At 61.8% G+C, this 22,961-nt stretch overlaps 3 protein-coding genes across 9 annotated transcripts; all 3 read right to left on the bottom strand.

The window, feature by feature from the left end:
- Nucleotides 1–96: 96 nt before the first annotated feature.
- LOC130141165 (cytochrome c oxidase assembly protein COX14) lies at nt 97–680 on the bottom strand. 2 transcript variants are annotated; one of them, XR_008818993.1, is made up of 2 exons: nt 440–680; nt 97–342 (listed from the first exon to the last, which is right to left on the bottom strand). XR_008818993.1 is itself a non-coding variant. In XM_056321906.1 (1 exon), exon 1 carries the CDS (start codon nt 678–680, stop codon nt 522–524), a length of 159 nt encoding a protein of 52 aa, XP_056177881.1. In that variant the 3' UTR covers nt 97–521. The 2 variants fall into 2 exon arrangements, 1 of the variants encoding a protein (XP_056177881.1); XM_056321906.1 differs by having other exon boundaries at nt 97–680.
- On the bottom strand, nt 601–9,630 carry GPD1 (glycerol-3-phosphate dehydrogenase 1). 5 transcript variants are annotated; one of them, XR_008818991.1, is made up of 10 exons: nt 9,541–9,630; nt 9,200–9,377; nt 7,211–7,351; nt 6,437–6,575; nt 5,442–5,554; nt 4,908–5,141; nt 4,634–4,740; nt 4,284–4,380; nt 2,461–2,593; nt 1,582–1,669 (listed from the first exon to the last, which is right to left on the bottom strand). XR_008818991.1 is itself a non-coding variant. In XM_056321890.1 (9 exons), exons 1-8 carry the CDS (start codon nt 9,579–9,581, stop codon nt 4,284–4,286), a joined length of 1,050 nt encoding a protein of 349 aa, XP_056177865.1. In that variant the 5' UTR covers nt 9,582–9,630; the 3' UTR covers nt 601–688. The 5 variants fall into 5 exon arrangements, 2 of the variants coding, with proteins under 2 accessions (XP_056177865.1, XP_056177864.1); XR_008818989.1 differs by lacking the exon at nt 1,582–1,669 and adding an exon at nt 1,671–2,056; XR_008818990.1 differs by lacking the exon at nt 1,582–1,669 and adding an exon at nt 1,671–2,056 and having other exon boundaries at nt 2,461–2,590.
- Nucleotides 9,631–12,637: 3,007 nt separating this feature from the next.
- Nucleotides 12,638–19,188, bottom strand: SMARCD1 (SWI/SNF related, matrix associated, actin dependent regulator of chromatin, subfamily d, member 1). Of its 2 annotated transcripts, XM_056321874.1 has the most exons (14): nt 19,001–19,188; nt 18,692–18,879; nt 17,885–17,941; nt 16,554–16,596; nt 16,346–16,468; nt 15,970–16,092; nt 15,360–15,476; nt 14,943–15,044; nt 14,697–14,858; nt 14,501–14,598; nt 13,929–14,064; nt 13,456–13,578; nt 13,113–13,214; nt 12,638–12,892 (listed from the first exon to the last, which is right to left on the bottom strand). In XM_056321874.1, exons 1-14 carry the CDS (start codon nt 19,166–19,168, stop codon nt 12,839–12,841), a joined length of 1,596 nt encoding a protein of 531 aa, XP_056177849.1. In that variant the 5' UTR covers nt 19,169–19,188; the 3' UTR covers nt 12,638–12,838. The 2 variants fall into 2 exon arrangements, with proteins under 2 accessions (XP_056177849.1, XP_056177850.1); XM_056321875.1 differs by lacking the exon at nt 17,885–17,941.
- Nucleotides 19,189–22,961: the final 3,773 nt, after the last annotated feature.

The raw sequence follows: 22,961 nt of genomic DNA, 5'->3' as shown, positions 1-22,961 counted from the left end.
AACAGAGCTATCCCATGGTGTTCTGAAAAGTACTTTTTTAAGCTGAAGGGGAGCTATTCCCGCGCTGTTTGGGGCAGATACCACGCACCACCACACTTGAGTGTTTTCACATTGTTTTTATTGCGCTCCACATCCCTTCCCCCTGCCTGGGGGAGCCGGTGGGGGGTCCCTGCTCCCCCAGAGGTGGGGATGGGGCCCCATCTCCCTTCCTCCAGCCTGGGGGAGCTAGGGAGGGGTCCCCAAACCCCCCTCAGCTCTCAGGGCTGGACCTCCTTTCCCCCAGCCTAGGGGAGCCGAGGGGGGGACAGGGCCCTGTTCCCCCGAGGTGGGATGGGGCCCCACCTCCCTTCCCCCAGCCTGGGGGAGTCGGGGGGGGGTGTCCCTGTTCCCCCCTAGGTGGGACAGGGTCCCAGCCCCCCCTCAGCTCTCGGGGCCGGACCTCCCTTCCCCCAGGCTGGGGGAACCGGGGGTGGGGGGGGTCGCTGCTCCCCTCCAGGTGGGTTGGGGCCCCAGCCCCCCCCTCAGCTCTCGGGGCCGGCCGCATTCTGCCGCTCCCGGCGGCGCTGCAGGAGGTGGTACGCGCGGACGCCGCACAGGTACCCGCCGTAGACCGTCAGCAGCAGCATGGAGCTGGAGAAGGCCTTGTAGCCGAAATCCGCCAGCTGCTTGCCGGACACCATGACCGCGCCTGCAACACAGGGCGGGGGTCAGCGGGGCCGCCAGCGCTCCCCTGCGTGCCCCGGCGCCCCCGCCATCTCCCTACCTGCACTGTTCAGGCTCCGGTCCCACCGCCCTGCACTTCCGGGCAGCGCCCCGCCCCTTCCCGTCACGTGAGAGCGGCGGGCCGCCGCGCTGCCTGCTGGGATGTGGAGTCCGCCGAGGCGGCGGCCTGCAGCGCCCCCTGCCGGCGGGCGGCCGCGCGTTTTTACCTCAGGCGGCGCCCCCAGCCCCCCGGGCCCCTCTCCTCGGCACAGCCCCTGCCCCGCCGCACCGGGCACCTTGCGGGGCGCTGAGGCACCGGCAGCCCCCCGGGGCCTGCCCGCAGCTGCACCGGCTGGAGGCCAGGCCGCACACGGCCCACCCTGGCTGAGGCGCCTGCCTGAGGGCCCAGCCCATGCTGGCAGACGAGGAGCCTGCTCCAAGGGGGCTTCAGGCGCTCCCCCAAAGGGCTTTTGGAGCTCCTCCAGGAGGGCTTCAGCTGCTCCAAAAGGGCTTCAGGAGCTCCTCCAGGAGGACTTCAGGTGCTCCCAAAGGGCTTCAGGAGCTCCAGGGGGACTTCAGGTGCTCCAGGAGCGCCTCAGGAGCTCCAAAAGAGCTTCAGGAGCTCCTCCAGGAGGGCTTCAGGAGCTGCTCCAGGAGGACTTCAGGAGCTGCTCCAGGGCGGCTTCAGGTGCTCCTAGAGGGCTCCAGGAGCTCCAAAAGAGCTTCAGGTGCTCCTAAAGGGCTTCAGGAGCTCCAAAGGCACCAGAGAGGCTCTTGGTACCTCCCAGAGCTCCTCGCTGGCATCTGAACAGTGCTGTCGCAGCGCTGCTCTGCTCTCGGGGTGCTCGTGGGCACCCAGGCTGCCAGCCACCCCCCTCTCCCTCGTCCCTTCCCCAGGCCACCGCGCAGCAGTGGCTCCTGCAGAGTCCTGAAGCGCCGGGATGTGCTGAGGCTGCAGAACATAACTCTAAATGGCAAAGGGAAGACTTTTTATAGCTCATGAACTCCGGCACTAGTGCAAGGCACGGGGTGTCTAAGAGGCTTAAAGCAAGAGATTTGTCAACAGCCGCCCCCAAGTGAGGCTTGGGATCTTTCCTGGGAGGGTCTGCAGGGGCTCGGCCACTGCCAGCAGCACCCTGGGGCAAAGAAACCCACGCCAGGAGGGATGCACAAAGCACTTCCACAGCAGAGGAGCTACCAGCAAGTCCAAAACACAATTCTAGATGCTGCTGCGGCTGCGGGCAGGTGCTGGCAAGAGTCTAGTGAGCCAAGGCGAGAGGCTGCAACGTGTGGAGGGAGCAGCGCTCCCAGACCCTCTCTCTTACATCAGCCTTGAGCTGGGGTTCCTGAAGCACTTCAAGACAAAGGGAACGAGAAGTTGTGCCAGCCCTGCAGGAACATGCTGGATGGACTTCCTTTATCCTCCCTCCAACCTCAGTAAAGTTCCTCATTAGAGGAAACCGATGCTGGCTACTTTCCGTACGATAGCTCAGTTAAATTTAAAGGTCGTAGAGTGCCTAGTGAGAAAGCGTGTCTAATAAAAGGCACAGAAACAACTGCAGTGCCAGCAGATTGAATTCCCCTAGCAAGAGCTGAGCAGAGGGCTAACAGTCCTGGAAAGGTCACTCGGTATGAGATGCATTTCAAAGAAAAACAGGGACAAGGCAAATCTGGGAAAAGCAGTTGAGAAAAGATGAATAAAACAATGCAGTGTGTCCCAAGAAGCCAAGAGATCAAAGAAGGGGAGGCCTGGGGTACCTGGGGCACAGTGGGGTCCTGGCCCAGCTCCTGCAGGCCCCAGGTAGAAGGGTCAGGATTCTGTACCCGGTTCAACATCGCAGTCTCAGCCCTCTTTGGTCCTACAGCCAAACTTTTAACGCCGGAACCGCTGCTGAGGAAAAGCAAGTGGGACACCGTGTTACGTTGTGACTGAATAGTGACCTGCGGGGGCATTCTGGCTGTTTCTGAGCCAGCACTCAAGGGTGCTGAGCCAGGAGGGAACTGACAGTGCCTTGTTCTGCGCTCTTAGCCGGTCCAGCAGGCAACAACCCAAAGACAATGATGCACCAGAGCCACAGAGCAAAGAGCATGTCTCCCTTCACCTCTCAGAGTTTATTATTCTTTCAAATGTTCATAAAAGTACACTGCTAATCAGAGACCCAGCAGCACTAGGACCCGGAACGGGGGTGGACAGCGAGCCCTGCAGCAGCCCTGGCCTGCCAGCCCTGCCAGGGATCAGTGAACCGCTGGCCACGCTGCCCTGAGCAAACACGAGCGGAGCGAGCCAGCTTCAGAGGACCAGAGAGGCACGTGGCACCCGCCTGGACAAGGGGCAAGTTTCAACAGCACAGCACGAGGCACGAGACCTCTGTCCCCTCCTGTGATGTTGGAGGTCTCCTCGTACCTCCTGCGGCTCACATGTCTGCGGCTGCCCCTTGCGCCTTAGCAGTTTCCAGCACCCTCACAGGAGACAGCAGGGAAAGTAAGCACGGAACCCGTGTTCTCGGAAGCCACATGGAGAAGCAAAAGACCGGGATAAGGCATAGACCGGAGCAAGCCAAGGAAATGGCAAAAAGGCGCTGTGGATCATTCATCTAAAAGCAACATGACCCAACTGCTTTGTCAGGTACGCTGCCAAGGGTTACGCAGCCTGCCAGCTGCTCAGAAAGACTTTGGGGCAGTTGGTCCCTGCATTGCCCAAGCCAGCCAGAGGACAAACTGACCAGAGGGAGAAAAGCTGTCCAGGGACAGTCAGTGGACGTGGAATTAGCACAGGCAAACGTGTGACAACAGGGGAGTTCCCTGGGTGCAGGGGCCAGGTTTGATTGCAAGAGCAAAAAAGCTAAACAAACCAAGCTCGGAAGTTGCGCCTTGGGGCTGCCCTCGCATCTGAAGCATTGGCCATGGTGTTCACCAGGAGCAGCTGAAGCGTTGGCCACAGCGTCCGCCAGGAGCAGCTGGTGGTGGCTGGGGAAGCAGCACATGGCAGGGTGGGAAAAGAATGCTGCTATCTTCTATGCTGGCGTTGCTTAGAAAGAAGAGTGATCCTCAGCCCCTTTGAAAGTCCTGAGGAGCTTCAGCCACCCCGGTGGAGCCCGGCAGGGAGCTGTGCCCGCTCCATGAGAGTTAAGCCAAGAACAGCAGCAAGCAGGAAAGGGCTGGCATCATGCAAAGTGGCCCCGTGGAGCTAACAGCAAAGCTCGTCCTTCCAGGCGGTGCCTTCTGCACAGCCCGGAGCCATCAGGATGACCTGGCAGAGTCCCTGAACTGAATCCATCAGGGCAAGAGAAATTGAAAGGGGGAAAATGCTCAGCACTGCGCTGGGCAGACCCCACGCAGCAGCAGCAGTTCCACGAGCCCTTCAGAGAGAAAGGGAGATCAGCAGGTACCTCCGTGCAGATGCCAGGCTCAGGCTGGCAGTGTCCAGGGCTGGGAAAGGGAACCTCTGCCCTTCCAGCAACTCTGCAAGGCTCCCAGGAAATCCGGACCCCTTACAAAGCTGTAGCAGCAGAGCAAGTAGGTGTGGGCAGGAGCTCTCGGCTCCTCTCGGCAGGATCAGTGGTTTTGCAGGCAGAACCCACCTACATGTGCTCAGGGTGGTTCTGGAGACACTTGATGACATCGGTAACAGGTTTGCCCTCGTAGCAGATCCGATACACGGCTGTGAAGAGGGGGAACCTGTGGGCAGATGGACAAAGTCACCCCTTGCCCTGTCGCCACGGCTGGCAGAGCACCCCGGCTTCTGCTGCGACGTGCAGGACCACGGGGTGGGAGCGGGTGGGACGGCGGCACGTTGGCTGTTCCCACCCTGGGCAGTGCAGAGACCGACCCGAGCAGCAGAGATGCTGAGGGGGGGCTTCCCCTCCCACAGCTGCAGGAAAGAGCCCAGCCCCAGCCCCAAAAAGGGGACGAGAGAGGTGACAGCACTCACTTCTCCACTAAGTTCTTGCTTTTAAGGATGCGATGCAGCTCGGCAGACGTCGGGGGACCCTGCAGCTTCTGCCCATTCAACATCTCCTTCTCCAGCTGCTCAATAGACTGAAAGAACCCAACGGTGAGGGAGCTGGACCCTGCAAGCCCACCCGCCGCCCCGCGCTCCCTCCCCGGAGCCAGGCTGCGGCAGCAAACGAAGGCATGGTACCACGATGCTAATTGGGTTCATCTCCCTGCAGACATCAGCCTTGCCTGCTCCCTGCTCCTCTTACCTTCCCCGTCTTGACGAAAGCCTCGGCCACCTTGCGATTGCGGCCACCGTAGCAGGTCGTGATGAGGTCCGCGACCCCGCAGCTCTCCAGGAAGGTGGTGGCGGTGACGGAGCCCTTACAGAAGACTTTGGCAAAGGCGATCATCTCCATCAGTCCCAGACGGATCACGGCAGCTTTTGTGTTGTCTCCATAGCCGAGCCCATCGCAGAAACCAGCTCCGACAGCCACGACGTTCTGGAAAAGAGCAGCAGCACAGAGGGATCTGTTCCCAAAGGAGCTCAGGGCTTTGTGGTGTCCATGCGTGATCCCAAGCACAGGCTCCTGCCTGCCCCTGCCTATGCCAGCGATCGTCATCCCTCCTCCCTGGACAGGACACGTCCACAGATCCCTCCAAAGGGGGACTCAAAGGTCTCAGCGAGCCACAGGGCAGTATCCAGCAGGATCATTCAGCCGGCAGCCTCCACCCCAGAGCTCCTAGAGAACCACAGGCCCTGCTGACTAAGACCCACAAAGCCCGGTGAGCAGCTCACCCACCTTGAGAGCCCCGCAGATCTCTACGGTGTCAGCCTCCTCCACCACCGTCACCCGAAAGTTTGGCGTCTGCATCAGCTCCTTCAGCGTCCGCCCGTGCTGCGCGTTCTTGCAGCCTGATGAGACAAAGGGAGGAGGAGGAAGATGATGCAAGGAGACCCTAAGGCAGGACTGTGCCGCTCTCCTCCACCACAACCTTTGTAGCAAGGGGAACCTGTTGCCCAACGGAGAGACATCGCTAAACTTTTCCAGGTCCACAAAGCGCCACGCACACATTGCCTGCCAGATAAGCAAGGTTCAACGTCGGGATTCCCAGAAAATGGGGATAATCCCTACTGCTGTGTCAAGCCAGGCAGAAACTCCATGCCCAGGAGATTAAAGGCATCTTCCAACATTGCACATTTGGATTTGGAAAATTCTCCCATGTTCTTGAGGTGTCCTGTGCGAGAGCTTGCAGCGCCAGCACGCTCTGCTTACACCTCCCCAGTCCCTGCAGCCTCCTGCACAGCACATTTGCATTTGTTTAATGTACAGACGCTTGGAATCCCGTAATTTCTAACCCACCAAACCCTTCTGGTTGGTTTTGGCTGCTGTGCACAACTCACAGCCAGCGCGGAGGATGTTAGGAACAGTCGCCAGATAAACTTTCAAGTGGCCCTGGTTGGCAACAACATGAGATCCAGGTGAGCGTGCCTTGAAGCCCAAGGGAACGAAGGTGACTCTTGTTTCTAAAGGGTCTCTCGGTGGCCACCCCTCTAATTTGCACCAGGCAGGCTCCCTGATCCTCAGGGTCTGTGAAATGCACATTTTTAACGAAGGGAGCGATCACATCGTAAACCCTGAGTTCATCCAGCTCCTACGGGAGCCTAACTCCCCAGGGACAAAGGGCCGGCTCACGCCAGGCAGCAGCGGTTCCAGCCGCACCACGTTCGCCCCTTTGCCTTTTCCTGCTCGCTAGAAACAAGGGCTGCTAACGCGAAGGGGTCACGGCTCCTTACCGATGGTCGTTTCACAGAACTTCTCTTCTGCCACTTCGTTTGCAATATTGGCCCCCATGAGGACGCTCATCTCTATTCCCAGTTTTTCATGGATAATGTCTGAGATCAGCCTCAGCCCATCTGGTCCTTCGTCCACCCCCTGGGAGACAACCAGGGATGGAGACGAGCACCTGCTCTGCCGGAGACCTGGCCCCACCAGCCCCCATCCCATCGCCAGAGAGACTTTGTACGAGGGCACATAGTGCCAGGGCAAGGGGGAATGGGTTTAAGCTAAAAGAGGGGAGATGTAGAGCAGCTGTTGGAAGAAATTCTTTACTGTGGGGGCGGCGAGGCGCTGGCACTGGGGAGCTGTGGGTGCCCCAGCCCTGGAAGGGTCCAAGGCCAGGTTGGACGGGGCTGGGAGCACCCTGGGCTGGTGGGGGGGGGTCCCCCTGGCAGGGGGTTGGAACTGGGTGGTCTTTAAGGTCCCTTCCAACCCACACCCTTCCGTGATCCCTGTCCTGCAGTGCTCCGACCCATCCCGACAGCCCCCCCAGTGCTCAGCTGCATCCCACTCCTCACAGCGCTTGAGATCCCCCACATCCTCTCATCCTTTACGCCCCCAAATCCCCACAAAGACTCTGCCCCCCTCCCCCTTTGCCCCCATCCCCACCCCCAGAGCCCAATTTCTGCTCCAAAATCCCAGGACTCCCTTTGCAGCCTCTCAGATCCAGGCTGCCTCCGGGTACCCCCTGCCCTCCCCCCCAGCCCGGGCAGCGCTCCCCCCGCTCCCACCTTGACGAGCGACACCCCAACCGCGTCTTTCTTTACGTGGCCCTTGAGCTGGTCGCAGACTTGGCCAATAAACTGGTGGGGCACCACGAACAGGAGGATGTCAGCCCCGGTGCAGGCTTTCAGCAGGTCTGGCTCCGCTACCTGAAGAGTACGACTGCTGTCAGCAGCTGGCGCCTGTAGTTGTGCAGCGCGTGTGTCCCGAAGCCAGGGCAAGGGGAGAAGGGGCTTGGGAGTGACCGCGGGGGGTACCAGCGTAAGGGAAGGAAGGGACGAAGGCGCTGAGCTGGCAGGACAGAGGGGTCGGAGCAGAGCAGGGCAAACGCAGCCGAGCTGGTCCCGTGGGAAGAGCTGGGATCACATTCAGCACCAGCGAGCCCGGTGGGCTCGGCTCCCCGCACGCCCCCTCGGCTGCCCACATGCCACCTCGGCTCCCCGCACGCCCCCTCGGCTCCCCGCACGCCCCCTCGGCTCCCCACATGCCACCTCGGCTCCCCGCACGCCCCCTCGGCTGCCCACATGCCACCTCGGCTCCCCGCACGCCCCCTCAGCTCCCCGCACGCCCCCTCGGCTCCCCGCACGCCCCCTCGGCTCCCCACATGCCACCTTGGCTCCCCGCACACCCCCTCGGCTCCCTGCATGCCACCTCGGCTCCCCGCACGCCCCCTCGGCTCCCCGCACGCCCCCTCGGCTCCCCACATGCCACCTCGGCTCCCCCGCACGCCACCTCGGCTCCCCGCACGCCCCCTCGGCTCCCCGCACGCCCCCTCGGCTCCCCACATGCCACCTTGGCTCCCCGCACACCCCCTCGGCTCCCTGCATGCCACCTCGGCTCCCCGCACACCCCCTCGGCTCCCTGCATGCCACCTCGGCTCCCCGCACACCCCCTCGGCTCCCCGCACGCCCCCTCGGCTCCCCGCACGCCCCCTCGGCTCCCCGCATGCCACCTTGGCTCCCCGCATGCCACCTTGGCTCCCCGCATGCCACCTTGGCTCCCCGCATGCCACCTCGGCTCCCCGCACGCCCCCTCGGCTCCCCGCACGCCACCTCGGCTCCCCGCACGCCACCTCGGCTCCCCACATGCCACCTCGGCTCCCCGCATGCCCCCTCGGCTCCCCACATGCCACCTTGGCTCCCCGCACGCCCCCCTCGGCTCCCCACATGCCACCTTGGCTCCCCGCACGCCTCCTCGGCTCCCCACATGCCATCTCGGCTCCCCGCACGCCCCCCTCGGCTCCCCACATGCCATCTCGGCTCCCCGCATGCCACCTTGGCTCCCCGCACGCCCCCTCGGCTCCCCACATGCCATCTCGGCTCCCCGCATGCCACCTTGGCTCCCCACACGCCCCCTCGGCTCCCCGCACGCCGCCGCCGCCAGCTCGGGGCAGCCACATGGCCCCAAGCCCAGCGGGAGCAACGCAGGCAGCGAAGCCAGCCAGGGCTGCAGCTCGTCCGAGCACGGACCAAGGTCACCGGGAAGGCGCAGCCGCGTCCCACGCTTCCCGGTGCATCCCCTCGCGCCCAGCACACCAGGGAGCACATCCAGCAGCTCCCAGTGCAGTTATTTATTACCAGCACCAGACCGGAGGCTGCTGCCGTGGGTCACACTCACCAGGTTGGGTCACACTCACCCCATTGGGTCACACTCACCACGTTGGGTCACACTCACCGGGTTGGGTCACACTCACCAGGTTGTGCCACACTCACCAGGTTGTGCCACACTCACCAGGTTGTGCCACACTCACCAGGTTGTGCCACACTCACCACGTTGGGTCACACTCACCACGTTGGGTCACACTCACCACGTTGGGTCACACTCACCCGGTTGTGCCACACTCACCAGGTTGTGCCACACTCACCCCGTTGGGTCACACTCACCAGGTTGTGCCACACTCACCCCGTTGGGTCACACTCACCAGGTTGTGCCACACTCACCAGGTTGTGCCACACTCACCACGTTGGGTCACACTCACCACGTTGGGTCACACTCACCACGTTGGGGGGCAGCTTGTGCCCTGGCAGGTACTTGACGTTTTCGTGCTCCGTGTTGATGATGTCGGTGAGCCGCCGGCCGCCCACCTCCTCCTCCAGCACCCACATGCTCACCTGGCTCTCGAAGGTGCTCAGCCGCGCCGCGTTGGTGCCGGCGATCTTGGCGATGGCCGAGCCCCTGCGTGGGCAGAGCGGAGCCGTGGGCAGCGGGTACCAGGGAGCCCGGTGCACCACGGATCACGGGGGTCCTGGTGAAACGGGGGCTCCGGGGGGCGCGGGGAGGACCGGGACCCCGATGCGCGGGCAGAGGGGACCCCAGTGCCCAGGCACTGGTCGCTCACCAGTTGCCGGAGCCCACGATGCAGACTTTCTTGCCGCCCATGGTGCTGGGAGCCGGGGCGCTGCGCGGCGCTGAGCCCTGAGCCCGCCGATGGCATTTCAAGGCCGCCTGGAGCGGGGGCGGCACCGACCCGCCCCCAGCCCCGCCTCGCCCCGGGGGGGACTCAGCACCCTGCCGGGGGGGACTCAGCACCCTGCCCGGGGGGGACTCAGCACCCTGCCCCGGAGGGATGGGGAGCACAGCATCCTGTCCCGGGGAGCACAGCACCCTGCCCCGGGGGGGGGGGGGGGGGGGAGCACAGCACCTTGCCCGGGGGGGGACACAGCACCCTGCCCCGGGGGGATGGGGAGCACAGCATCCTGTCCCGGGGACTCAGCACCCTGCCCCGGGGGGGAGCAAAGCATCCTTCCCCGGGGGGGGACACAGCACCCTGCCCCGGGGGGGGGGGGGAGCACAGCACCTTGCCCAGGGGGGATCCAGCACCCTGCCCGGGGGGGACAAAACACCTTGCCCGGGGCGGGGGGGGAAGCACAGCACCCTGCCCCGGGGACTCAGCACCCTGCCGAGGGGGATCCAGCACCCTGCCCCGGGGGGGCAAAGCCAGCCCTTCCCCAGGGGGACCCAGCACCCTGCCCCGGGGGGGCAAAGCCAGCCCTTCCCCAGGGGGACCCAGCACCCTGCCCCGGGGGGGCAAAGCCAGCCCTTCCCCAGGGGGACCCAGCACCCTGCCCCGGGGGGGCAAAGACAGCCCTTCCCCAGGGGGACCCAGCACCCTGCCCCGGGGGGGAAGCACAGCACCTTGCCCAGGGGGGAGCACAGCACCCTGCCCCGGCGGGGCAAAGCCAGCCCTTCCCCAGGCACGGCCAGTGCTCCCAGCGCTCCCAGCTCGGTAAGCAACGCGGGGGCAGCACCGCAGGTGCGGATTTCTCCCCCGAAGCCAAGGTGAAGGAGCTCAGATCCCAGCTCTCGGCTGAAGTGGGAGCCGTGACTGCCGCTCCTCTCCCCCCCTTCCCTGCCCAAGGCATTTTATCCCCCCCTCCTGCCCAAGAAGGGGGATTTTCACCCCCGGGCCAGCCCCCCCCCCCCGCCCCCCAGCCTGCAGCAGCAGCGCTGCCCTTTCCTCCATCCCCACAGCATCTCCTCCCCTGCAACAAGGGCTTTCAGGTTTTCTGGGAAGCATTACATTCCCACTTCTATAAATAAGGCCGGGCGACGAGAGCGATTCGCCTCTCGCATAGTTTTAAATCCTCCTAACGTAAACTTTAATCCACTTTCCTTCAAAATTATGCCCGGCTCCCTTGGGGCTTGTAACGAGCTGTCACCATTCTGCAAGGCTGCAATGTGCAAACCGAGCTGCCTGGATTTTTGTCAGCAGCTTGGTCGCTGCCTTTCCAGTTTTGCTCAAGTTACTTCGCTTATTTACCACAAAAGCGCACTTTGCAGAAGGCGTAGCAGGCTCGCCAAGCCAGGAGATCCTTACATGAAAGGCCAAAATAGGAAGAGCTTTCTCCTGTCTCTTAACCCAGCTGGCTTTGTAAATAATCAACTGGAAAAAACCAAACGGGAGATAACCCCGTCCTTTCCCAGGCAAGCACGCAAGTGTCATCCACCGAGGCAGCTGCTGAAAGCGTGCTGTCAGCGCAGGAGGGAGGACAGCTTCCTTCGCAGGAGGCTTTTATTAAAACTGGGTGACGTCTACAAGGATACAGTACAAAAAAAAAAAAAAAAAAAAAAGAAAGAAAAAGAAAAATTTGGTCCATGGAAAAAACCATAATATTCAGTTAAGAAAAGCAGTTACTCTGCAACAGCTAGGTTTGCCTACGCAGTACTCAGCATCCTTCATGCGTGAATACCCTGAGGAGTCAGTGGGCTGCTTCACCAGCACCGAGACCTTCACCCCAGTACCACAGAGGAGCCGGTTCATAAGGGGGCAAAGGAGAAGGGACGGCGAGAGCCTATTACTCACGGACATGTAGTAACACAGACACAAGTAGGGCCACCCAGGCTCCCAAATCCATAGCCACCTTCCCCGCCACGCCGCGGCTGGCTGCGGGGAGGTCCGTCGGCATTACAGTCCCGAGCAGAAACACCGAGATCCGGGTGAAGAGAAGCCACTCTCTTACTCCTGACCACTAGTTCACTAGTAACTCATCCCATGAAGAGGCATCTGGGCTGTTACTCCTCACAGCAGAGAAAATCTACTTGTACATTCCTGAACCATGCTGGGCCTTAGGGCAGCCCCAGAATCTAAAATTTGACTAAAAACCACAGGAGCTTCAGCACGGGATCCCCTGCTAACCCGTGTCCGCTCGGAGATCCATCCGATCCCAAGGACTGTCCTGTTACACCCTCAGATCCACACGCAGGAGCTGCTGGTGCCCGCAGCAAGTGACACAGGATAACTGTCCCAAAGGAATGAGCCTACGCCCCCGCGCAATCCCACCAGGCGGTTGCTGCATCCCCCTCTCCCTGCTACAGGGAAAACGAGCAGCCGGGCGGTTTGCCGGGTCCGCGGGTGGCTGTAGGTCCTCCGAAGCGCCGAGAAGTCTCACCAACGCTTCCACATCCCTGCAGCGAGCCGCTGCCTCGCCTCCCCTAGCACAGTCTGTCAAAGAATATGAAGGGAGCAGGGCAGGGGAAAAAAAAAAAAACCAAACCAAAACGGGACGAGGGAAGAAGCAATTCTCTACACAGACCAGTAACTTCCTCGAGGGAGAGGGTGACCGATGAGGCAGCCCCGTGCAGCAGCCCCCTCCGAGCGAGGGAGTGAGGGCAGGGAGGTATGTCAGCTCGTGGCATCCTGCCCGCTGCGTCTCCCGGCCCCTGGCTATAAAACGAGGCAGGAAAAAAGAGACCAACCCCCGAATTCCCCGGATTTACAGCAGATCCAGGTTTCCCAGAGCCAGGTCTTGGTGCCACAACTAGATGCTAGTTGGGGAAGAACGGGCTGTGGGTTCTGAACGTGAGAAAGGCTCCGAGGCAGCGGTTGCACCGGCTACTGGGGACACTACAGGCAGCACGGAGTCACGGGGAGGCTCTCGGAAGCCTTGGGACTGACAAGGCAACAGTCAGGAAGAAAACCAGGTAGAAACGTGTGCTCAGCGGAGCCCGGCTGCTTGTCACAACCCCAGAAGACCCCAGCTGTCCTGGAGCTGCCCCAAGAGGGACAATGCCAGGATGAATAATGACGTGGGCCTCGCTGCCGGCGTGGGTTTATGTGAGCCTTAACGGCGTACTCTGCAGCTCTCCGTCGCCAAAAATAGCTGTGCTGCCTTCTGGCTGGGGAGGAGCGGAGCAGCCTATGTGTTACGGATTCCCAGGGCCTGCTCCAGTTCCTGCCGTCTTTGCTGCACCTGCAAGAGAAGCCAAAGGCGCAGCGTTAGCAGATTCAGATGGTGCAGTGCCACAGCGTCCCAGTAACACGGGACCCAGCTGGAAAAGGGATGAACTCAAACTGGGACCGAGGGTACAAGCGAAGCTGAGCACCGCCGCTTCCCACGGGCAGTGTCCGAGAAGGGACAGGGACCCCAAGCCGCTGGGTAGGGAGGGGGACCCCTGCCCGGGGACACTCACCTTGGAGTAGAAGTATCGGCACACGGCTTCCTGAGCCCATGGCTGGAAGTAGAACTCAGCTCTACGCTCCTCTTCAGGATTCCCAACCACATCAGTCATTGTCTGGAGAGCACAAAGGACGGCAGTTCAGGGAGCGCGGAAACTCCGGCTGTGCTGAGCGAACCCGGGCCCCCTCCCCTTCCCTCAAAGAAATTTCACTACAGTCAGGTCAGGTTTTTACACCTGACTCCAATTCTAGTCTCGCTTTCCGAGCGGGAAATCGCCTCCCTGTCTCTGCGGGAGCTGGTTATAATGAGGGGAGCGTGTGACTGGATCCACCTTCCACACAAGAGAAAAGTTTTACCTTTAAATCCCGGCACTGGGACTGTAGCCAGTCGTTGATGAAGCCCTGAGGATCTCGGGCAAAGCTCAGCATGAACTCACGCTGTGTCTTCAGCTGGTTAATTGTCTCTATTGTTTCATGAATCTGAAGGAGATAAGCACAGCAACTAAACCGCTGAATAGGGGAAAAAGTCAGACAAACATCAAGGGACCCAACCCACCAGGCAAATTCTTATACTCCCCGATTGACTTACACCCATCGGGATTTTCAACTTCCAGTTTCCTGCTCTAAATATTACCGGTTTTCCCAGTGTTGGCTTTAAAATTGCATTTCCAGGTGATGCCGCCTGTCTGTGAGCACGGCTGATCCCACCCCAGCTTCCCAAGGCACGAAAGAGCAAAGCTGAACCCCTGGCCTCTGCAGGGGTCACCTGCTCCAGGGACACATTCCCACCCAGCCGTGAGGAGGGCAGAGCTGAAGGGGCTTCTTCCCACCTTGTTATCCAGCGCCGCGATCTCCTGCTGGCTGGCTGTGGACAGCAGGAAGGAATTCATCTGAGTTTTCAAGGTATCGTCCACCTCCACGTCAATGTCATAGCAGGCTGTTTTCTTCTGGTCGTTTGGGTCAACACTAGGAGCCATCCACGAGAAAGAAGCCAAAATAATTAAAGAGCTCAAGAAAGCACCAAACCGTAGCTCTTCCGGGACTGACGCAGCATATGGGGTGCAGGCAGGGCCAAGCTGCGCTCGTGGTGGCGCTAACTTCGGCTCTGACACCACGCAGCGCAGCTCCCCGGCTGGCTTGGCAGCACGAGGACCCAGCGATTGCTCCATCTAAGCTACAAAAGCGTAATGCAAAAAGGACAGCAGGAACGTGGGAGCGCCTGGTGGGAAAGAGGGACGCGGTAACGGAGAGAGGCGGCTGTTCTTGTACGTAGAAACAACGACAGGCGACATGGGAACGGCTGCTGAAAACCAGAACGTGTCACATCCCCTTCCTGTGCCAGCCTCGCCCATCCCTTCCGCTCTCCTTCCCAGAAATAGGAAGAGAAGTGGACCCGTCTCACCTGATCACGTGATTAATGATGATCGGCTCCGGGGGCATAAGCAACGCGTGAAGCCTTTGGGGGATCTCAGAGAACTTCATCCGCTGAGATTCAAATATCTGCGACGGAAACATGGGGCTGAGGGACGCAACGGGCAGCTCGGCGCCCGCCGACCAAGAAAAACCGCAACCGTCGCTCGTTCCGGCCGCCCCGTTACCTGCTGGAGGTATTTGTCACAGATGACATACTCCCGCTCGTGGGGGTCCTGCAGCTTGTGAGTCTTGATGTATTGCCACAACGCCTGGATGATCACCGGGCGCGTCTGAGTGTGAATCCCCAAGAGACGAGCCAAGCGGGGATCCAGTTTGAACTGGGGAGGCTGAAAAGAAACGCACAGAGAGGTGAGGTGGCCACAGCCACGGCGCACGGGACGTGCCCAGCGCTGTTACGCCCAACATCTCACCTGGTAATCCAGCATCAGAAGGACAGTACAGCGCACGTTTACATCTCCCGGCCTCTTCACCTGGAAGCCGTCCGTCTCCTGAGTCGTCGCAGTCCTGTGCCACTGCACCAGGAGAGGGAATTTAGGAGCAGCCCCACACCCGGTCCCCTTTGCTCCTGCCGCTGGCCACCCAGTGAGCTTGCCAGTAAATCCCACCCACCTCAAGTTTGCCTTATTCCCACTTAGAAACAAGAGTTAATACATTCGTTCAGACCCCCAGCAAGTCAAGAGGAAAAGCTAAGATAAGAATTCAAGAGTTCCTGGCTCCCAGCCACTTGTTCAAGCCTTCAGTGCCCTCAACTCTCAAGTTACACAAACCCTGTCGTCTGCCGAAACACCAACCCGTTTTTAGAGGCAACACAGCAAAAAGCAGCTCACCTCTACCAGGTGATTGTCAGGGCCATACAGGTCTTTATCAAGTTCAATGACCAGAGATTTAAAGAAGGATGAGAACTTTCTTTTCTGCTTGGTGGCATCGTATTTGGACAAAGCAGACTGCAAGCAACACAGGAAGGAAAAGTGTTAGGACAGCAAGTTTCAGCACTCAAGCACAGCCACCGTGCACGACAGCGCTCCTTTGAAGTTCTGAACACCTAAATTCACCAACGTGTGCTTGAAAAATCAAGTTCCAAGTCAGAAAGTGAAAGCCTGGAGTTAAAAAGACGAGCTTGCAGGAATTCAATCGCTCGGCAATTACGTACAGTGCAAGCACCCTGGTTCTCAGAGCCAGGGGACACAAGGGCCACTGATCTGCTCTCACCATTAATTCTTAGAGCTATAAGAACTTTGTATAACTCGTGTCCTGCCATGGGGACACCCATCGGTCTCCAAGCTGGGCTCTCGGTCTCGGCACCATCAGACTCCTTGGAAAACAGAGACGAAGGAGGATATCAAGCCCCTAGCTGTGCTCTCGGACGCTAAGAAACTGGTTTCATTGCCAATTCCAGATCCAGAAAGGCACCTCTGCAGCTGGGGATTTCACACTTACGTCTTCCAACAGCCGTCCTTCCACCCGGAGCTCCCAGGAGGCAACTGTCCCTTCACCATCCTCCGCATCAGACTTGGCTGGATTGAAGGTATTGGAGATAAAAATACGTAGCTTTCGTTTTTGCTAGGAGAAAACGCAGCGGCTCAGTGTGAATTCTGAAATAAAGGGCTGACCATCTGGCTTATGTTTTGCTAAAACTGAGCTTCGTGGGTTTAGCTGCCTCATATTCCCCACGCTCTACGTCCGGAGCATTAAGATTCCCAGCGTGCCACACTTACAGGGACGTGCCCCACGCTTCGGCACCCTCCTGCTGTCTTAACCAAAGCCAGAACCTCCAAACCTGGCTCAGGACCAGCAGAATGTGACCCTCCCCTACCTTAATGGGTCGCTTCAAAGCCTCCTGGATATCCAAGCGTTTCCGCATGATCGTCTGGTCCAGTTTTCTTTCGAAAGCCAGCAAGTCCATATAGGCCTGAGACTCGGGTACGAGTTCACGAATCTACACGACAATCAAGAATGCAAATCACCGCCGGCTCCCCCACGCTCCTCCAGCCCGTGCCGCACCACTGCACGGTGCCACTCACCCTCTGAGGTAGAATTTTGTCAGCCATCTTCTTCTTCTTAGCGCTGCGAAGGAAGAAGAGGCAGACACGGGCATGAAAATGGCAACGGCTTTCTGCAAATTAACTGCAGGCGCTCACGAAGGGAGCAAGGCGACGGCTTATCCTCCGGTTTAGTGTCACACGGTAACCCAGGGGGGACGTGCAGGGGGGCCCATGGGTGCTGGGAGCAGGGGGGGAGGTGCAGGGGGGCCCAGGGGTGCTGGGAGCAGGGGGGGAGGTGCAGGGGGGCCCAGGGGTGCTGGGAGCAGGGGGGGAGGTGCAGGGGGGCCCGTGGGTGCTGGGAGCAGGGGGGGAGGTGCAGGGGGGCCCAGGGGTGCTGGGAGCAGGGGGGGAGGTGCAGGGGGGCCCAGGGGTGCTGGGAGCAGGGGGGGAGGTGCAGGGGGGGCCCAGGGGTGCTGGGAGCAGGGGGGGAGGTGCAGGGGGGCCCAGGGGTGCTGGGAGCAGGGGGGGAGGTGCAGGGGGGCCCAGGGGTGCTGGGAGCAGGGGGGGAGGTGCAGGGGGGCCCAGGGGTGCTGGGAGCAGGGGGGACGTGCAGGGGGGCCCATGGGTGCTGGGAGCAGGGGGGGAGGTGCAGGGGGGACCTGTGGGTGCTGGGAGCAGGGGGGGAGGTGCAGGGGGGCCCAGGGGTGCTGGGAGCAGGGGGGGAGGTGCAGGGGGGCCCAGGGGTGCTGGGAGCAGGGGGGGAGGGGGCGTCAGGCTGTGCTGGGGGCTCCCCTCCCTGTGCAAAGCCACCGGTGGGAGAACTCGCAGCCTGGATGCCAGTCGGGGGCCCAGGTTCTCATTTTCAGGGGTGTCATCGTCCCCGTCAGCACAGTCAGGCTCGCTCGCCCCACAACCCCCCGCGCAGAGCTGATGCAACCCGCGGCGGTGCAGCCAGCCGATCCCTCCCCACCTCACGTTCCCTACGAGAGCTCAGAAAACGGGGTGCCGGCCAGCTGGGAAGGGCGCGCTGGCACACACCGCCTAAACAAAGCGGCTCGCGAGCCTCAATGAGCTTGAGATTGAATTTTCTAGGATTTGAAATCCAGGGATGAATTCCCAGCGTTACCGGAGCGCCACGTTACGCTGCTACAAACGTAACAGGGGTTCGCTCCTGTCAGCGGCTCCAGGTTATTCTTTTCTCTGCTGGACGGGTCTCCCAGAGGAGCTCCAAAGGCACCAGACATCCCTTTCGGCCGCCCAAGAAGCAGCAGCCAGGAGAAGCCTGACCCACCGACTCCCCCCAGGCCGTGCCTGACGCCGCTGCCCCCCACCCCGTACAGCCCCCGCTTCAGCGAGGGGTCACCACTCACCCTCCGATTCCAGGGGGCCCTGCCTGCACCCCGAAACCCAGCATCTCCCCGCGGGGCCTTTGGGGAGAGGCATCGTGTCTGTGCCCCCGCCTGGGGATGCCCTGAGACATCCCACTGCCCGGGTTGATCCCGGGATGCCCTGAGACCCCCCTGCTGCCCGGGTTTATCCTGGGATACCCTGAGACCCCTCACTTTATCCTGGGATGCCCCGAGACCCCCCGCTGCCCGGGTTGATCCCGGGATGCCCCGAGACCCCCCGCTGCCCGGGTTTATCCCGGGATGCCCCGAGATTCCCCGCTGCCCGGGTTTATCCCGGGATGCCCTGAGACATCCCACTGCCCAGCTTTATCCTGGGACACCCTGATACCACCCCGCTGCCCAGGGGTGTCCCAGGATGCCCTGAGACCCCCAGCTGCCCGCGTCTATCCTGGGATGCCCTGAGACCCCTCACTTTATCCTGGGATGCCCCGAGACCCCCCGCTGCCCGGGTTGATCCCGGGATGCCCCGAGACCCCCCGCTGCCCGGGTTGATCCCGGGATGCCCCGAGACCCCCCGCGGCCCGGGTTGATCCCGGGATGCCCCGAGACCCCCCGCGGCCCGGGTTGATCCCGGGATGCCCCGAGACCCCCCGCGGCCCGGGTTGATCCCGGGATGCCCCGAGACCCCCCGCGGCCCGGGTTGATCCCGGGATGCCCCGAGACCCCCCGCGGCCCGGGTTGATCCCGGGATGCCCCGAGACCCCCCGCTGCCCGGGTTGATCCCGGGATGCCCCGAGACCCCCCGCGGCCCGGGACACCGGCCCTTACTTGTGGTTGCGGTTGGGCACGGCCTGCGGCTGCACCTGCTGGAGCTGCTGCGGCGCCGGCCGCTTGCGGGCCTGGTCCAGGCTGGCCTGCGCCATCCCGGGCCGCACCGCCGGGCTCCCGCCGTAACCGGGCGGCCCCATGGCGGGGCCCTGCGGCGCCAGCCGGCTGCCCGGTAGCATTCCGGGGCGCTGCGGAGAAAAGAAAACCGGTCCAGTGCCCACCGGGAGGAGCCGGGGCCGCCCCCGTCTCCGCCGCCCCCCGCCCCGCCCCGCGCAGCGCCGGTCCCCGCCGGCCCCTCCCCCGCCTCACCGGGTAGGCGGCTCCCGGCAGCGGCGAGCGGTACAGGCCCTGTCCCGGAGCCGGGCCCATGCGCACCGGCCCGCCCGGCGTGCCCGGACCCAGCGCGCCGGCCCCGGCAGCGGCCCCACCGCCGCCGCCGCTGGGAGTAACCGACTGGAATCCCGCCCGCGCCGCCATCTTCTCCAGCACAAAGGGGAGCGGGCCGGAACCGGAAACAGCCATAGAGAGGCCGCGCGCCGGCCGCGCTAGAGAGGCACCGCCCCGGGCCGCCGCCCTCTGCTGGCGGGAGGACCGGCGGGGGGGCGGGGCCGCTGGCGTCCTGCGGGGGCGGGGCCGGGGGTTTAGGGGAGGGGCCTGGGGCAGGGGCTGAGGGTAGGGGGCTGCGTGGGAGGGGGCAGGGTCGTGAGGCAGGGGCCTGGGGCTGTATGGGAGGGGGCAGGTTCCTGGGGGCTGCTTTTGGGGTCCAGGTCCAGGACCCCTGAGGGTCCTGGGGTGCTCTGAGGGTGCACGGATCGTGTGTGCATCAGAGCCCTGAGTGTGAAAACCTGCGGCTTTTCCATTTCTTCCCACTATTTTGCTCTCATATGCGAGAGCTGCTCATGTCAGTGTCCTGCCCGGCTGCTGCCGTACCCCCCCCCCCCCGGAACTGCATTGGCTGTTTTTGGCGTCCAGGTACCACCTGAGGGTCCCTGGGTTGCTCTGAGGATGCACAGATTGTGTGTGCATCCGAGCCCCAAGTGTGAAAACCTGCGGTTTTTCCATTTCTTTCCACTTTTCTGCTCTCATATGTGAGAGCTGCTCATGTCAGTGTCCTGCCTGGCTGCTGCCGTACCCCCCCCCCCCCCCAGGAATTGCATTGGCTGTTTTTGGGGGCCAGGTACCCCCTGAGGGTCCTGGGGTGCTCCAGGGGTGCACAGATTGTGTGTGCATTGGAGCCCTGAGTGTGAAAACATGTGGCTTTTCCACTTCATTCCGCTTTTTTGCTCTCATATGTGAGAGCTGCTCATGTCAGTGTCCTGCCTGGCTGCTGCCATACCCCCCTGGGAATTGCATTGGCTGTTTTTGGGGTCCTGGTACCCCTGAGGGTCCTGCAGCGAACCGAGGGCTCGTGGATCACATGCATGTCGGAGCCCTGAGTGTGAAAACCTGCGGCTTTTCCATTTCTTTCTGCTTTTTCACTCCCATATGTGAGAGCTGCTCATGTCAGTGTCCTGCTGGTGTCCCCGGGAATTGTGTTGGCTGGTTTGGGGGTCCAGGTACCCCCTGAGGGTCCTGCAGCGCTCTAAGGACACATGGATCACATGCGTGTCAGACCCCCAAGTGTGAAAACCTGTGGCTTTTCCATTTCTTCCCAATTTTCTGCTCTCATAAGTGAAAACTGCTCATGTCAATGTCCTGCCTGGCTGCTGCTGTACCCCCCTGGGAATTGCATTGGCTGTTTTGGGGGGTCCGGTCCAGGTACCCCCTGAGGGTCCTGGGGTGCTCTGAGGGTGCACGGATCACATGTCAGACCCCCGAGCGTGAAAACCTGCGGCTTTTCCATTTCTTTTCACTCTCATACCCGAGAGCTGCTCATGCTGGTGTCATCTGGCTGCTCTGTAACCCCCCCAGGAATTGCATTGGCTGTTTTTGGGGTCCAGGTACCCCCTGAAGGTCCTGGGGTGCTCTGAGGGTGCACGGATCGTGTGTGCATCAGAGCCCTGAGTGTGAAAACCTGCGGCTTTTCCATTTCTTCCCACTTTTCTGCTCTCATATGTGAGAGCTGCTCATGTCAGTGTCCTGCCTGGCTGCTGCCGTACCCCCCCTGGGAATTGCATTGGCTGTTTTGGGGGTCCCGGTACTCCCTGAGGGTCCTGGAGTGCTCTGAGGGCGCACGCATCATGTGTGCATCCGAGCCCCAAGTGTGAAAACCTGCGGCTTTTCCACTTTTCCACTCTCATCCCCGAGAGCTGCTCCCGCTGGTGTCACTGGTGTCACCGGGCTGCTGTAACCCCCCCGGCGCACGCTGCGGCTCACCACCCTCATGTCCCACGACGGCCGCGCCGATGCGACGCACGGCGGTGACAGATGGATGGGGTCACCTCTCCCAGCGCAGCCCGGCAGGATAACGGGGAGCTGCGGGAGATGACAGCTTGGAGGGGTCGGGGTCACCGCCTGCCCCCACAATGGGAGCTGCTGCGGGTGCCGGCGGCTGCGCTGGCTACTCACGGTGCCTGGCTGTAATTAATTTCGCTTCATTAACTCCCTTCTGGGCCTGGCTAGGTTATCTTGTTCCTATTCAAAGCCCACCCTGTGGCCTTTGCAGCACCAGCTCTGGTGCAGGAGGACCAGAATAGCTTTAAACCGGTTCTGGTTTAAATGCAAAACTCCCGTCTGCCATTTCCAGCGGCACCAAGGGGCAGCAGGGACTTTGGCATTTCAACGTTCCTCACCCACCGACCATTATTTGGTCCCCACGGGGTCCTGAGTGCTTTTTTGGATGCCCAGCGTTGGATCTGGCGCAGTACTTTTGCTCTTTGTAGCTGGAAATTTGTAGGACCCAAGCTGCGTTGCTGTACGGCTTTGCGCTACAGCCGCTAGTAGCTCAGTTCAATTAAAAGCAGGTGAAGTCAGGCTAACGACTCATTTCTGCCGGATCTCAGGTGTCTGTCCCAAACCCCAGAGTGTTGGAGTTGTCAAAGATGAGCAGCTGGGCATGTGTTAATTCTGCTGAGAGCAAGAGGCGGTTCCCCTCCTCCAGCCCGCGGTGTTCACGTGGCGGTGAGGACCCAGCAGCGATGCTGGGGCACCTCGAGGCATCGCCGCACCCCAAGCCATCATTGCACCCTGAGCCATCACCGCGCTAGCGCATTGCTGCACTCTGAGGCATTGCTGTGCCCCAAGCCATTGCTGTACCCCAAGCCATCACTGCGCTAGTGCATCGCCGCACCCCGAGCCATCACCGCACCCCAAGCCATCACCGTGCAAGCACATCGCCACACCCTGAGCCATTGCTGCGCCCCAAGCCATCGCCAAACCATCGCTGCACCCTGAGCCATCACCACACTAGCGCATCGCTGCACCCCGAGCCATCGCTGCACCCTGAGCCATCACCACGCCATCGCCGGCACCCCGAGCCATCGCTGCACCCCGAGCCATTGCTGCACCCCGAGCCATCGCCGGCACCCCGAGCCATCACCACACTAGCGCATTGCTGCACCCCGAGCCATCGCTGCACCCCGAGCCATCACCACGCCATCGCCGGCACCCCGAGCCATCGCTGCACCCCGAGCCATCACCACACTAGCGCATCGCTGCACCCCGAGCCATCGCTGCAGCCCGAGCCATCACCACGCCATCGCCAGCACCCCGAGCCATCACTGCACCCCGAGCCATCACCACGCCATCGCCGGCACCCCGAGCCATCGCTGCACCCCGAGCCATCACCACGCCATCGCCGGCACCCCGAGCCATCGCTGCACCCCGAGCCATCACCACGCCATCGCCGGCACCCCGAGCCATCGCTGCACCCCGAGCCATCACCACGCCATCGCCGGCACCCCGAGCCATCGCTACACCCCGAGCCATCACAACATCGCCAGCATCCCGAGGCATCGCTGCACCCCAAGCCATTGCCACACCATTGCTGGCACCCTGAACCATCGCTGCACCCCGAGCCATTGCCGTGCCATTGCCGTGCCCTGAGGTATCACCGTACCCCGAGCCATCACCACACTAGCACATCCCTGCACCAAGGACCACCTTAATCCAACCACTCAGCACCACTCCCGATGTTGCCGGCCTTCACGAGCGTGTTTAAGGGCAGTGCTGGACCCTGGACCAAACCTTTACCCTCCCCCCTCCTCCCCATGTTGTTCTTGGCTCCGGTGATGCCTTCAGGAAGGTCCTGGGACGGCGCCGTCCCCACCTGCCTCCTCGGGGAGCGTTTCCAGCAGCTCAGCAAGAGAGACAGGCTCGGCGTTGGTGAGTT

This window comes from Falco biarmicus, chromosome 19, assembly GCF_023638135.1.
Source record: "Falco biarmicus isolate bFalBia1 chromosome 19, bFalBia1.pri, whole genome shotgun sequence".
Lineage (NCBI taxonomy): Eukaryota > Metazoa > Chordata > Aves > Falconiformes > Falconidae > Falco > Falco biarmicus.
The sequence above is the reverse complement of the archived record's forward strand: the minus strand, read 5'-3'. Positions and strand labels throughout refer to the sequence as shown.

Coding starts and splice junctions, on each gene's coding strand:
- SMARCD1 (XM_056321874.1), bottom strand. CDS start 19,168: ATGGCGGCGCGGGCGGGATTCCAGTCGGTTACTCCCAGCGGCGGCGGC. Junction 15,477..15,969: donor AAGGACGGCTGTTGGAAGAC/GTAAGTGTGAAA, acceptor TGTTGCTTGCAG/TCTGCTTTGTCCAAATACGA. Junction 14,859..14,942: donor TTCTGATGCTGGATTACCAG/GTGAGATGTTGG, acceptor GTTTCTTTTCAG/CCTCCCCAGTTCAAACTGGA.
- GPD1 (XM_056321890.1), bottom strand. CDS start 9,581: ATGGGCGGCAAGAAAGTCTGCATCGTGGGCTCCGGCAACTG. Junction 6,576..7,210: donor TTGGGGTGTCGCTCGTCAAG/GTGGGAGCGGGG, acceptor GTTGTCTCCCAG/GGGGTGGACGAAGGACCAGA. Junction 4,381..4,633: donor AGCAAGAACTTAGTGGAGAA/GTGAGTGCTGTC, acceptor ATCTGCCCACAG/GTTCCCCCTCTTCACAGCCG.
- LOC130141165 (XM_056321906.1), bottom strand. CDS start 680: ATGGTGTCCGGCAAGCAGCTGGCGGATTTCGGCTACAAGGCCTTCTCC.